The sequence below is a fragment of the Myotis brandtii genome, unplaced genomic scaffold (genome assembly GCF_000412655.1).
Source record: "Myotis brandtii unplaced genomic scaffold, ASM41265v1 scaffold772, whole genome shotgun sequence".
Classification (NCBI taxonomy): Eukaryota; Metazoa; Chordata; class Mammalia; order Chiroptera; family Vespertilionidae; genus Myotis; species Myotis brandtii.
Window position 1 is genome coordinate 258,318 of NW_005371090.1, and position 14,862 is coordinate 273,179.

Genomic DNA, 14,862 nt, shown 5'->3' on the forward strand with positions numbered 1-14,862 from the left:
TATAGGAAACTGAAGATACACTTGAAGGAAAAATAGAATGATATAATAATACCTTACATTTTATATGTATAATTATTCCAGAGAGAAAGCTCCATTATCAAAATAGCTACTACTGTCAATGTACACAGTCATGCAAGTAGAAAAGAGTCTACAAATGATACTCATAAAAAATGCCTTAATGTTCTTTACAGAGGTATAACTTTTAAAAATACAAAGATTGGCCTGGCCAGTGTGGCTCTGTGGTTGAGGATCTATGAACCAGGAGGTCACAGTTTGATTCCCAGTCAGGGCACATGCCCAGGTTGCAGGCTAGATCCCCAGTGTGGGGTGTGTAGGAGGCAGAAGATCAATGACTCTCTCATCATTACTGTTTCCATCTCTCTCTCCCTTTTCCTTCCTCTATGAAATCAAGAAAAATATATGTAAACAAAAAATACAAAGATAAGAACTCTGGCCGGGTATCTCAGTTGGTTAGAGTGTTGTCCCCATATACCAAGGTTGTGGGTTTGATCCCTGGTCAGGGCACATACAAGAAGCAACCAATGAATGCACTGATAGGTGGTGCAAAGAATCAATGTTTCTCTCTCTTTCTCTTTCTCTTTCTCTTAATGTGGGAAATTATGTGGGAGCCATCTCACATTTATTTAATTGATCCAAGGTATCTCAGTTGGTTAGAGTGTTGTCCCCAAATACCAAGGTTGTGGGTTTGATCCCTGGTCAGGGCACATACAAGAAGCAACCAATGAATGCACTGATAGGTGGTGCAAAGAATCAATGTTTCTCTCTCTTTCTCTTTCTCTTTCTCTTAATGTGGGAAATTATGTGGGAGCCATCTCACATTTATTTAATTGATCCATTGCAGAGGGTTGGGGGATAAGCTAAACCTGAACACATTACCAACAAAGGGTTAACATTTCATAATTTACTGAGAAGTATGAAGGATGAAGGAGGGAACGAGATCAAAATAAGGGGGCAAAGATTAGCTTTCCCAGTCATCCAGTCATGAACAAAGGAAAACAAAATAGATTTCAACAAACACCAGAGTTCAACTACAGAAAATAGAGTGACCAAGGACAGAAATTTGAAAGAGTAAAAGTTCACCTGAGGACAATGTTCTCTCTATAATGAAGTTACAAAGAAACAGTTTAGATACACTACAAATAATGCAAGGAGGTCCTTCAGATGAAAAGTTCTCATTTTCAGGTACTTTTACCTTCAGGAGTAGCAGGATTCAAGATAGGATAAATGACAAAGTTTCTGCAATTAATTTATAGTGAAAAAAAACTGAAAGCTAGGAAAGAGCAACATCAGAACTTTAACACCTAAGGAGACTAGAGAATTCTTACTCTCAAACAGCTTAATTACAGATTACAATAAAATATCAGTATTGGTATTTCAGTATTTATTTTGCTTAATACCCCATGTTAAATATGGTGTCCATCATTTTTTTTTCTAAACTTTGCCCTGTTGTTGTTCATACTAATAGATCCAAGTATGAGGTTACACTGTCTTTCCCACTTCAGCCTCTTGGAGAAGTCAGGCTCCAAGGTAATGGAATTAACTTTGAAGTATATTGGAAATCTAGCCCTGATGAAATGAAGATTGTTGATTCTAGGGCAAGGACTGGGAATTAGACCTGGGAACCTCACTCTCCTCACTCTTCCTTCTCTTCCTTCATTCTTCCACTACACCATCCTTCAGTGTATGTCTAGTCCTCCCAGACTAGGAGAACTCAAAAGTGACCTCTGGAAGGAGAATACTGAAGAACAAAATTAGAAGAAAAAATAGTAAAGTTAACTAATAATCCAGGAAATCGATATTGTGTAAAACAAGATATCTCAAAAGAGTTTTAAATAGGAAAAGAATGTGGTTGGAATACTTTCCAAAACTTTGCTTAATTAAAATTTTTTAATGCATATAATTCTCTGAGTATTAAGATATAAATGAGTCTGATTCTGAAAACCATTAAAGTAATAATATTATACCAACTATACCAAAATTATCCCAGTTACATTTTCTTAGGGGAGGAGATCTTAGGTCCTATGATGGATATGGTGGCCTGATTTGTTCAACCTCTCTTCTACCTTCCTTCCTTCTAGTATGCCTTTTATATTAAAGAAATAAGAAAGCTAAATGTGGCCATTTCTCTAATTATCTTGCAGCTAGATTCTAGATATACACTAGGCTCCTCTAATTAGGTATACTCATGAGAGATTTGGAAAATGGAAAAAAAAGCAGAGGTTCACTTCTTGCTGCTTTGGCTTTTTTTGACTATTAAAGCTGTGGAGGCAAAATGCTTCTAAAGCAGTATTCCAATATGTATTCTTCAGCTTCCTGGTAATGCAGAGGCACTTGTGGTAGAAACAGTGGCTAGATTCTGAGTTCCAGTACCGCTGTATCAGCTTTGTAGGTTATTGAGAGGCAGATGTGATGATGGCTTCCTAATTCTTGGATTGTAGCTATGATCATGATCATGTGTTCTTGGCTTCATGAGCTTAACAATCTTGATCCTCTAAACCAGTGGTTCTCAACCTTCCTAATGCCATGACCCTTTAATACAGTTCCTCATATTGTGGTGACCCCCAACCATAAAATTATTTTCGTTGCTACTTCATAACTGTAATTTTGCTACTGTTATGAATCGTAATGTAAATATCTGATATGCAGGATGTATTTTCATTGTTACAAATTGAACATAATTAAAGCATAGTGATTAATCACAAAAACAATATGTAATTATATATGTGTTTTCCGATGGTCTTAGGCGACCCCTGTGAGAGGGTCGTTCGACCCCCAAAGGGGTCGTGACCCACAGGCTGGCAACCCACAGGTTGAGAACCGCTGCTAAACCAAGCATGTCAAGCTCAAAGGCTAACACGGGCCAAATAAACAAGGTTTAAGTTTATGTGGGCCACAAAAAAACAAAAGCTTCAATTTTCATAGAAATGTAGGTTTATTTCAGTAGAGACATGCTGAATACAAAGGGCTGAAATAAATGAGTAATCGTTAACATAAAATAATAGAACATTTTAATAAAAATTAATATTTTTTTCTTGAACATTAACTTACCAGACAATGAATAACTGCATAAATTAATAAGCGTAATGCAAATAAACCTATTTTTCTTGTTCTCCGAAAGCAAAATATTTCCTGTTGCGCACACCAAACAAGGCAGTCCAAGACTAATGAAGTGGTAATTGGTTGCTAAAATATTCACTGCTAGTATTAATGGAGAGAAATGGTGTGCCTGCATGTAAGGGAAATGAATGCAACACAGTTATAGTAATCAGTCATTAGTGAACGTTGTAGTTCGTTATTAATAATTATGTGTAACAGGATATTGTAAAACTTAAGTTACAAAATTTTTATTAAAATGTTTCTTACATATCGTTTTATTGGCTGGGCTGCAAAGATATTCGTTGTGGGCCACATGCAGCCTGCGGGCCGTGAGTTTGACATGCTTGCTCTAAACCTTCCAACAATATTCTAACCACTATTTCCCTGTATTAAATCTTTTGCTGTTTATAGTAGAGGGTTTCTGTTTCCTGCACTAGGATCTATGGCTGATATAGTACTTGGTATCTAGTAGGGCTGATTTAACAGAAACTGAAATATGCTACACTGGCTTGCTAACTGAGTGGTGACTGGCAAGGAAACATATTGCGGGCTAAAAATCCAATGACCCACTACAGCCAAATGACAAAACTTTTGATAAAATTACTGCTACTGTATTGTAATGCCTTGGAAGACAGACCATGTGCCCAAGAAGCTTCCAGCTCTGCAAAAGAAGGCCCTCTGCCAGTGGCCTGAAGGTCAAGCTGACTGAAAGGGGTAATGAGGGTGGGGAAACGGGATTCGCATGGCTGGAAATGCCAAAAGGCAAGAGATAAGATGGCAGCCCTAGCCAGTTTGGCTCAGAGGATAGAGCATCAGCCCGTGAACTAAAGGGTCCTGGGTTCGATTCCGGTCAAGGGTATGTACCTTGGTTTTGGGAGGCAACCATTCGATGCATCTCACATCAATGTTTCTTTCTCTGTGTCTCTCCCACTCCCTTCCATTCTCTCTCTTAAAAAATAAATAAATAAATAGAAAAAATATCCCTGGGTGAGGATTAACAAATTAATAAATAAACATAAGTGAAATGATCTAATTAGTGTTATGAAACAAAAAACTACTAAGAATATGAGAATACCCTTTCTCTGGGAGTTTCATCAACCAGGGAAGACCAACTCTTATCATAGGAGAGGAGGCTAGAAGGTCTACACACCTGGACAAACCTGTCACAAACTATCTCATCTCCCATCTATTCTTCTTTCATTCCTAAAATTAATTTACTTTTTCCCAAGAGACTTCCATCTCCCCACTCCCTAAACTGTCCCCTACCCCAATTGAGATGATATTTAAGCCGGAATTCGAAGCCACCTTGGGGAGTTAGAATTTCTCCCTGGATATTGACAAAGATTCTTTCTTTGCTTAACCAAACCTTAGCCAGGCTCCAGAACCTTCCCCTTAGCCTGTCTGTGCACTTCCTTGCAAAATCTAGTATTAACAAGAATCCTGCTAAGTCATTTTAGCAAGTCTCCCATCCTCCACATCTGATCGCCCTCAATATCAGTTCCTCATCTTCTACCATCCCCCTGCCTTCAGCAATAAATCTCTTTTTTTAAAAAAATATATTTTATTGATTTTTTACAGAGAGGAAGGGAGAGCGATAGAGAGTTAGAAACATCGATGAGAGAGAAACACCAATCAGCTGCCTCCTGCACACTCTCTACTGGGTATGTGCCCGCACCCAAGGTACATGCCCTTGACCAGAATCGAACCTAGGACCCTTGAGTCCACAGGCCGACGCTCTATCCACTGAGCCAAACCGGTTAGGGCAATAAATCTCTTACTACTGTCTTTCAATGAACAGAAGCTCTTACCTTTATTATAATCCAATTAAACCCCTTTCTTCTATGGCTAGTGCTTAAAAGAAATATTTGCCTAACTGAAGGACACATATTTTCTCTAAAATACTTATTTTCCTCTTGCATCTAGATCTGCCCTCTACCTGGAACTGATTTTTGTATGGTATCAAATAAAGGTCAACACATTTTTTCCCCACATGGATGTCCAGTTAAGCTGACATTTACTAAATAGAAAATCTTGTCTCCACTGAACTACAATGTTGCCTTGGTCATAAATCAGAATACTTTGTATGTGTGGCTGTTTTTGGATGCTCTTTTCCATTGGTCAATTTGACTACTCTTGTACCAATATCCCATTATTTTAATTACTATAACTTTATGATAGGTCTTGGTATCTGATAGGATAAAACCTTCCAGCTTTATTTTCTTTCAAAATTGATTTGGCTATTCTTGGTCAGTTGTATTTCTGAACGAATTTTAGAATCAGCCAGTCACCTTCATTAAGGAAAAAAAACACACACCTACTGAGATTTTGATTGGGTTTGCATAGAATATACGTATTAATCCAAGGCGACCCACTATCTTTACAATAATGATCTTCAAACCCAAGAATATTTTTACTGCTTGCCTTCTAAATGAGTCAGGCAGCTTCCCATTTCTTCCTGTATCCTAAGATAGGTGAGGTACAAATACCCAGCAAAGGACTTACATCCCCAGCATATGTACAATATAGAACTCCTTCAAATCAGTAAGAAAAAGAGATAATCCAATAGAAAAATGTGCAAAAAAACCCCCTTGAATTGGTTTCACAAATGGATATAGAATGGGTTCATAAACACACAAAAAGACTCAATTCCCTTATCAGGGAAATCCATATTAAAGCCAAGAGGAGATATTGTTGATGCCACTGTAATAACATGGTTATTATTGAACAGGAAAGAAGGAGAGGGAAGACCAGATAGATGCATGTCCAATAAGGTCTGAGTGATGTGGGAAGGTGTTTGTCGGTCAATCACACCTGGAAAGGAGTCAGTGGCTAGGATGGGAGTGGTCACAGCAAGTGCACAAAATCTAAATATATAAACTTCTAGAGCAGCGGTTCTCAACCTGTGGGTCGCGACCCCTTTGGCAGTCGAACGACCCTTTCACAGGGGTCGCCTAAGACGAATCCTGCATATCAGATATTTACATTACGATTCATAACAGTAGCAACATTAGTTATGAAATAGCAACGAAAATAATTTTATGGTTGGGTCACAACATGAGGAACTGTATTTAAAAGGCCAGAAGGTTGAGAACCACTGTTCTAGACAAAGAAGCCACTCTTCTTCTCTTGGCTCCAGGGTGCTGGGCTCCTGTGACTCCTGTTACCGGGCATGCTCTTCCGCACCCACATGGCTTGACGCAGGGCCATGCTGGACTCCACACATGGACTAATGAACCTGAATTAACTTGGATAATGAATTACACTGGGCTGCAACATGGAACAGAAGCTCTGGACACTGACCTTGCTTCTGGCTCTGCTGAACTCACAGCTGCACCTTTTCCAGAACTGGCTTAAGGGGCAGGGGACTTTGGAACTCAAGAAATATAACTTCACCCAAATAAAGCCTTTTTCCATCCTCCCATGGGGGCTTCTAAAAATTCTTATTTCAGCAGCATCCCAAGAACCTTCACCTCCCTCCCAAGAGTGATAGAAGAATTCGATTCTCTGGTAACACCACCAGAATGATAAAAAGAAAGACTGAAATTAGCAAGTGTTGATGAGAATGTAGAGCAACTGGACCGCTCAAGCACTGCTGGTAGTAGTATAAATTGGTAGAACCACACTGGAATAATGTTTGGCAATATCTGCAAAAGGTGAACATATGCATTTCCTAGGACTCAGCAATTCCACTATATACCCAACAGAAATATGTTCAACAAAATACATATATTAAAAGATTCACAGCCGAAACCGGTTTGGCTCAGTGGATAGAGCGTCGGCCTGTGGACTAAAAGGTCCCAGGTTCGATCCCGGTCAAGGGCATGTACCTGGGTTGTGGGAAACTACCCAAAGACCATCAATAGTAGAGTGGATTTAAACATTTTTCATGTATTCACATGAAATACTATGGAGAAATAAAAAAATGCTCACATGACAATATGCATGAATCGAACAAGTAAACAAAGCCAGAGACCAAAAATAAGTCAGACAAAAAAAAGAGCATATACAAATGGAATTGCACAGCGTGTACACTATAAAAATGGGCAAAACTAATCTAAGTTAGTTATTGTAAGTCTGAATGGTGGTTATCCCTGGGGTGGGAAGAAGTGACTGAAAGAGAAAGAGAGAGCTTCTGGTATACTGGTGATGTTTCTTGATCTAGGTGCTTGTTTTGGGGTGTGTTCATGTGAAAATTCAGCAACATTTATGATTTGTGGACTTTCCTCTGAATATTATGCTACAATAAAAGTTAATGCATATAACATAAAGCAAATAAATCAAATAACAAGCTGGAAAACATTTTCTAGAAGTAACAGGAAAAACTCATGCAAGTCAATTTTTAAGAAGCTAGCATCCAACTGGAAAATGGGTCTGCATACAAAAAGAAAGGTTCAAGCAAAGAGAGAAAAATGGCTTCAATAAATGCACAAAATGTAAATTAGAATAATGGAGTGCTATTTTTTCCTAGCAAATTAGCAAAGATTAAAAAAAAACCCAATAAGGCTGTTACTGAGGATTTGTGTGAAACTACTAATATTCTTACTCTTAATGGAAATTTAAATTGGTATAACCTTTCTTCATTAAGTCTTTAATAATTACTCTTTTCACCTACTAGTTTCCCTTCTAGTAATTATTATAAGGAAAATTCAGAGTTACAATTAAAGATAGATTTATTTCAGTGTTGATTACAATGGTGAGTATTTTGAAACAATATAATTATCCCACAATGGGAAAATTGCTACATTATGAAACATATGTATGATGGGATAATGTTTTCAAAGAGTAATGAATAGGAAAAGACTCATGATAAATTTAAACGAAAAAAAATACATACAAAATTCTATCTGGTATGATATCTTTTGTGTTAAAAAATATCACAGACTTAAACATAGACTTGCATGGAAAGAAGTCTGTAACACATACTGTAGTGTTAATAATGGCCATCTTTGGATGGTAGGATAATGGATGATTTTAATTTTGTGGCTTATTTGCTACAATGAAATGTTCCTTGAACATTTATTATTATTACATTCAGAAATCTAAGAAAATAATAGGGTAAACAAATAACACCCACCCAGTTTCCTTAATTCTAAGCAACCTAGATTTTGATCTCTCCTTTAACTCTCGCATTTAATTTGTAATTTTATCTTAGAAATATCTGTCCAAGCCATCATAACATTTTATTACGTCTTCTTTCATTTCCAAAATGCAGGCACTAGTCTTCCCTAGAGAGCACTTCGAATGCAGGTCCTTCACTTTGGTAAAATAGCCCTATCCTCCCCTACTTCTCCATTCTAGCCAAATCAAAGCACTTTCTACAGTGCCCCTCCCACACTCCAGCCCCTGAAAGAGCCACACCAAGTACTGTCACATCTCCCAACCTTGGCGTACTCTGCTCTCTCCCCCTGCGATGCATTCTCTCCTTGTCCTCCTAATCCAATTCATAGTTCAAGATTCACCTCTGATACCATTCACTGCCCGTGGGTAGCTCCTCTGAGGTTACAAGAACAGATGATGGTTTCCCAATCTGTCCCCCAACGACAGCTTGTACATATTTCAATATTTATCATTCTATATTGTTTAGTGCCTAGCTCTCCCATTGTGCAGAACGGGCCATATCTTTTTGAAATTTTTCTTATAATCTAGCTGAATGTGTGAACGCAAAACATGCATCTATTTAGTGTATCTGTACAGGGGTGGTGGGTTTGCACCTGTGGGTGATAAATAAATGGCAACAAAAAGACCTGCCTGTGGGGGTGTGTGTGTGTGTGCATGTGGTTTTTTTCACCATTCAAGATGGCAGAGAATGTCTTAAAATAGTCCCACACAAAAGCACTCACACCGGAGCCTTAAGTCAGAACTGGCTACACTTAGCGCAACAGCAAAGGACAAAAGAACTGAACCTAAATGCTCAGATGCCCGGCCCCCGTCACCCGCGGTGGGTCCCACACATATTTTAAACGTTGCTACAAAACTGGCACCTGCTGCCTTCACTCCGAGGGCCACGCCTCGACCAGGAACAGGGACCTAAGGCACTTCTGGATAATGACCCCCCCAAAATCAAGGACGTAAAACAATGACCCCCCAAATCAAGGACGTAAAACTGGGAGGCTAAGTTGTACTGGTGCGTATCCAAAAAGGCACGACTGGGCCCCGCCCCAGCCAGGGGCAGTCCCACTGAGGCGTAGCCGTCCTGGGGCGAGGAACAGGCAGGGCTCCCGTCCACCCGCCCGACTGGGAATTCCGGGCGGGCCTGAGGCTGAGGGCGTCTCGACGGGCTACACCTGTCAGGCAGCAGCCAACTCTAGGCCCAGAAATCGCCGAGATTTGGTGACCGAGGCCGGCAAGACCGTCACCCGATCCCTCACCCCGCGATCGGTCCCTCGCCCTGCCTCCTCGCCTTCGCCCTCGTTCTTCTCAAACAAAGGCAATCCACACCCACCGCCATTTTCTCCTTACCTCAAAAACCACCTCTTCGTCAAACTCCGGTGTCATCCTTCTCCGCCATGCCACCCGCCTCAGCACGATGGGAAATGAAGGCGGGGGAGCTGGCGGCACCCAGGCAGCCGCTTCTCCCGTCCCGTGTGTCCAGAAAACTACAACTCCCAGCATGCCTCTCAGTTCACGCCCCCTTTTTCAGGCCCACTTATTGGAGCAGAAGATGATCCTGTGGACGGGAGAGGCAGGAGCAAAAGGAAGCTCGAGCCCTCTGATTGGAGGAGGCTGGGGCTTTTGTCCGCCTTTTACGGCTGCGGCTGGCAGGGGGCGCCAAGAGCACGGATTTTTTTTTTTTTTTTTTTTTTTTTTTTTTTTTTTTTAAGCTGGAGACGGGCACGCGCCGGCAGAGGCGCGGTGAGCACTGCTCGTGCCCGCAGCTTGTCGCTCGCGCCCGGGAGCGCCGCCGGGTCCCTGGAGTCCGCCGCATCCTTTGTGCGGACCCTGGAGTTTCGCTGCGGAGCAGCAGGACGAAATGTGGACGCCGTGGGAGCTTTATTTCCCTGCCTAAATTCGTGAAACAATGGACGGTTAGGGGAGCATGGATTGAGGGGGAGGCGAGCGGGGAAGCGAGCCGCCTGGGGAATCATGACTTCTGCCGCCGGTAAGTGACGGCGCTCGCGCTGCCCCTGGAAAGTTTGTAGGGAGCGCTGCTAGTCGGGTTCTGGAGCAGCTTTCTCCTTTGGGGTAGGTTAGTGGTGTTCCCTTTACACTTTTGCCGGGGACGGTGGCAAGTGTGGAGCAGACGGCGTTTGCTGCCCTATTTCCTCCTCCCTTCCTGCCCAGAGAGGGTGTCTGGAAATCGTGTCTCCCTTGGGACCTGCCTTTAAAAGGAGACCGGTGTTGGGGGCTCTGCGCCAGGTGAAACGCGAAATGAAAAAAGGACCGTTTGCTTGTCTCCGAAACTTTGAGCGACTTTGCCTTTGCGTGTGAAAATAGTTTAGATGACCATGTTAAGAAATCAGTTATTCTAAGAAAGGGCAGTGTTCCCAGTGTTGAACTCGGCGACGGTGCTGAGTCGCTTTCAACCTGGTATCGACTGGAAACCCTGACGCTTATTACTCAGTAGATAAAGAGGTGGTTTATCCTGAAAAAAGGATAACCATCAAGTTTTCCCCGTCACCCGAGAAGTAGAGGAATAGAAGTGCCCATGGCAATTTTTTGCTCATCTTCACCCAATTTTTTTTAATGGATTTTCTTTTCTATTTCTACCTGGTTAGTATAAACACAGCCTGATTTTTCCGTCTGCCTCCTATAGTTCTTTCCCTTCATCCAAACCACAAACTGTTTACCTTTGGATTTTGAGCAATTCTGCACATATTTCTAAACATTTTTAAGGAACAGTTCATATATTCCATGATAATTACTAAAGTGGTTTTAGATCCAATTGATAAGAATATAGGTTACTTTTTAAACCACAATTTTTAATGTATTCAGTATTAAGGGGTTTTTTTTCTTTGTTTCGTCCACGTTGAAAGAAATACACTTTTATTAGAAATTTTATAGTAAAGTAGTGTAAAGTTTTCCCTCGAAGTGACTTCTAGAATCACTTTGCTTTTCTTGGCATTTGTTTTAAATTCCTGCAACGTGAAACTGTCAAACAGTACTCTAAATGTTCTAAGTTGTCTTATTTCTAAAGCCTAGATTTATTGAAGTGTTGCACTGCTAGGTGTAAAAAGATTACAGGTAACTAGGCAAGAAGGTAGCCAATAGTAATAAGAAAGCAAAGAGTGAAGTAGTATTCCTGAAGACATTGTGGATCTTTCCTTTCTGATGTTATATGTATGTGTAGGAGATATGTTGTCATATCATGTTCCTTATAAACTCTTTTCCTTACCAAAGTGAGGCTTTCCACTTGAGGTGAATTATTTTCATCCTAAATTTCTGTGCCTCACCTTTGTTCAGTTTTCCTTTATTACTGAGCTCTTCTAATTAATTTAAAGTGGTTGGATTTAAACCCTTCCAGCTAATTTTAGCTCTCCCCTCTTTTGGAGTATCAAGCACATTTAAAATATTTATACCTTATATGCATCAGTTTTCAATCCCAGTTCTAACAGTTTATAATGAAGAGATACAGAAGCATTTAATATGACATTTAAATATGTAAACCTGATCTAGGGCTCAGTCTGGAGGTTTATGATTCTTTAATTTGCATTACCCTAGAATAATGCAAGCTATTTTTATATTTTATCAACTTTACAATTAAAGAAATCCACAGACATTTTTGTGGTGTTTTAAAAGAGGGACACTTCCTGTGTTTAGCTGAGTTAGTTTTTAGCATGGTTTGCTGAGAAGCATTAGCTACTTTTTTGTCCACGCATCTGTTAAGATTTATTTTAATTCTTTCACATGTCTAAATGGAGGATATGGAAGAGAATTGGGTTTTATTTTCATCCTATTCTTATAAGATTATCTGTTCATCATTTTTACAAGCTGTTTGTGCTTTTTGGAACAATAGTCAATTTAATTAAAAGTTTAGGAAAGTTATTTCCAATTGGGGAAGGGAATGTTTGTTTATATCAAAGCTAATCTGCGGTATTTGGCATGGTTAGCTTAATTTAAGGAAATAAGAGAAATGTTGTAGAACATCTATGTTTTCTGTATCCTGAAGAAGAGCTTGCGTTGTTTTTCTGAAACATCTGTGAAAGAGTAGGCCCATAGTAAGATTTTAGAATTATTCTAATCAATGTATTTAAAAGGAGAGGTAATTACAGGTATGTGTTTTCTATTTTTTTTTTTTTAACTTGTACAGGTCACTGTCTCATTAATGCTTGTGCTTTCCTTTACGGCTGGTTTGAAAGCTAAGAAAGTGTGCACGTGAGCCACAGACATCTGTGTGTAATAGATGACAGTATGTTTGTAATAGTGACATGGTACAAGTGCTTTACAGTCTTACCTTATTTTTTCCTGGAGCCAAACAGCTGTATAAATAAAAGATTTGCTGCTTTACTCTGAAAGGCTTTGGGTCTGACTGTTGATACAGTATTAAGATGCAAAGGTGCTGGATCCATTTCCAAAGATCATGTACTTACTTCAAGAATTTGACATTGGAGCAGACCACAATACAATGGCTTGTTATTTTTTTTTTTTGAGTTGTGTTTCTTTCATAATAGAGCCATGAAAAAAAATAATGATAATAATAATGAAGGATTCCAGATATTTCTGTACCAGTGACTTAGTTGAACACTTGTTCCTACTAATAACTAAGAACTTATTCAACAATCCTATTGAAGTTGATTCCTGCTACTTTTCAAAATATTATTCTACATTAAAATGGATATGGACTTAAAAAAAAAGAAATTTCCTGTTACTGAGACATATTAAAGAGTATGTGTGTGTGGCAGGTCTGACTATTCCTAGGGCCCTATTTTCACCATTGGGGACATCGCAATGAGACAAAGTGCCTGCCCTTTTGGAGCTTGCTTTCTAGTGGTGAAAAACAGTTATACTGATGAAAAATCATACAGGACAAAGGGGCTGGAGAAAATAAAGGTTCTCCTGAAGCAAGTATCTCAGAAGTTATCATCTCAGAATCATATGGGCTTTACAGTTCTGTCTGACTTTTTATTTACAAGTAAGGAAACTGAGGCAGCCAGATCTGCAGAAAGGCAAATACAGTGGAGCCTTGACTTACGAGTTTAATTCGTTCCGAGACAGAGCTCGTTAACTCAAATTACTCTATCAACTCAATGCAAAAAATCGGCGGAGAGACAGCTGGTATCTCAAAAAACTCGTTAGTCGGGACACTTGTAAGTCAAGGCCCCACTGTAATTAGGTTAACCAGCTCCCCACATTGTATTATTGACTTCCTCTAAAGTCTAATACATGGTTAACTAACACTGGTGAGCCAGATTTCACAGCTGTTTACTTAATTCAATGAGTATGCATTGAGGGCATTAGGTACATAATGCTGGGCTACTTTTGTTGGCAATCAACCACAGCTCATATGTAAGTAATTTAATTTCTAGGACACTAAAGGGAACAGAGATTAAGTCTGTTGGAAGCAGACTCATATAGAAGATACATTTAAAGAAAAGAGTAAAATTGGTACCAGAGATTAAAAAACAATTTAATTAGCCTGGCTGGAGTGGCTCAGTTGGTTGAGCATCGTCCTGTGCACCGAAAGGTTGCTAGATTAGATATCCTGTCAGGTCACATACCTAGGTTGCTGGTTCAACCCTGGATCAGGGCACTTGTGGAGGGGCAACCGATCAATGTTTCTCTCTCTCTCTCTCTCTCTCTCTCTCTTCTCTAAAGCATGTCCTCTGGTGAGGATTTAAAAAAATTTAACTACAAATAAAAAATCGATCAAATGATCAAATGACCTGGAAGCTTCTGACAAAGCTGTATTTTCAGAAAGTAAAAGATTAATTTGACTAGATGGGTTCTTTTTTTGTTTGTGGTAAAATACACATAACACAAATTTGTTATCTTTATCATTTTTAAGTGTACAGTTCAGTAGTGTTAATTAAGTACATTCACATTGCTGGGCAGTCAATCTCCAGAACCCTTTTCATCTTGCTAAATGGATTTTTTTTTCCCCATTCCTTCAGAAATCCCAGAGGTAGAATGCTTTAAGAATGGTTACAGAAATGAAATCAACATGACAACCTGTCAGTTTTCATTAACTTGAGTAAGATGAGAGGTTGGGAAGAGGCCTAGGGCATTCATGCTTTCTTTTAAGAACTGACTTAATAAACCAAGAGTTGAATTTGAGAGTTCATTATACCAAGCTTTAGCATTAGGCTTTGCAGGGCTTTCCAATTTTTTTCTTCCTATAAAACAAACAAAACAAAAAACTAATAACATGCTTATTGGGTAGATAACTGAAAATGTAAAAAGCTTTTGGAATTTGTATTAAGTTATTTTGAAAATATTTCATTATTTTCTTTATTTGTCACAACATTATATTGAGTGAGAAAGTATCTGTTATCTGGTGATCTTGATTGAACACATAATATTAGAGGTTTGGGAAATTCTTCCTTGGTTGATAAAAGGAACTCTTTTTAATTTTTTTAAAACTCAGTTCCATGTAATATCTTCCCGAGCATTGTGACTAATTTCCTTTGTTGAAAAGAAATTCATCACCATATGAAGTATCTAAGCCTCTGTGTATTCAAGTAATTAAACAATGTCCAGTAGATATTTTGAAATTTTTTTTGAAAGTTTTTTTTTTAGTAAATCACGTTTTTATTAAGCATTAGATGATATTGGAGGAACAAACATAAATATAAGAAATGTAAGAAAATA

General features: G+C 39.2%; 2 protein-coding genes across 4 annotated transcripts in view; one reads left to right on the forward strand and one right to left on the reverse strand.

Moving 5' to 3' along the window:
• VEZT (vezatin, adherens junctions transmembrane protein) overlaps positions 1-9,744 on the reverse strand; it is a 63,206-nt gene extending 53,462 nt beyond the window's left edge. For both annotated transcript variants that reach the window (XM_005883155.2, XM_014530759.1), the window contains exon 1: positions 9,577-9,744. In XM_005883155.2, coding sequence (XP_005883217.2) covers positions 9,577-9,729 — 153 coding nt within the window. In that variant the 5' untranslated portion in view covers positions 9,730-9,744. The remainder of the gene's footprint in view (positions 1-9,576) is intronic.
• Positions 9,745-9,962: 218 nt separating this feature from the next.
• FGD6 (FYVE, RhoGEF and PH domain containing 6) overlaps positions 9,963-14,862 on the forward strand; it is a 125,353-nt gene continuing 120,453 nt past the window's right edge. The window contains exon 1 of one of the 2 annotated variants that reach the window (XM_014530757.1): positions 9,963-10,216. In XM_014530757.1, coding sequence (XP_014386243.1) covers positions 10,201-10,216 — 16 coding nt within the window. In that variant the 5' untranslated portion in view covers positions 9,963-10,200. The remainder of the gene's footprint in view (positions 10,217-14,862) is intronic. The other variant, XM_005883156.2, reaches the window with a different exon arrangement.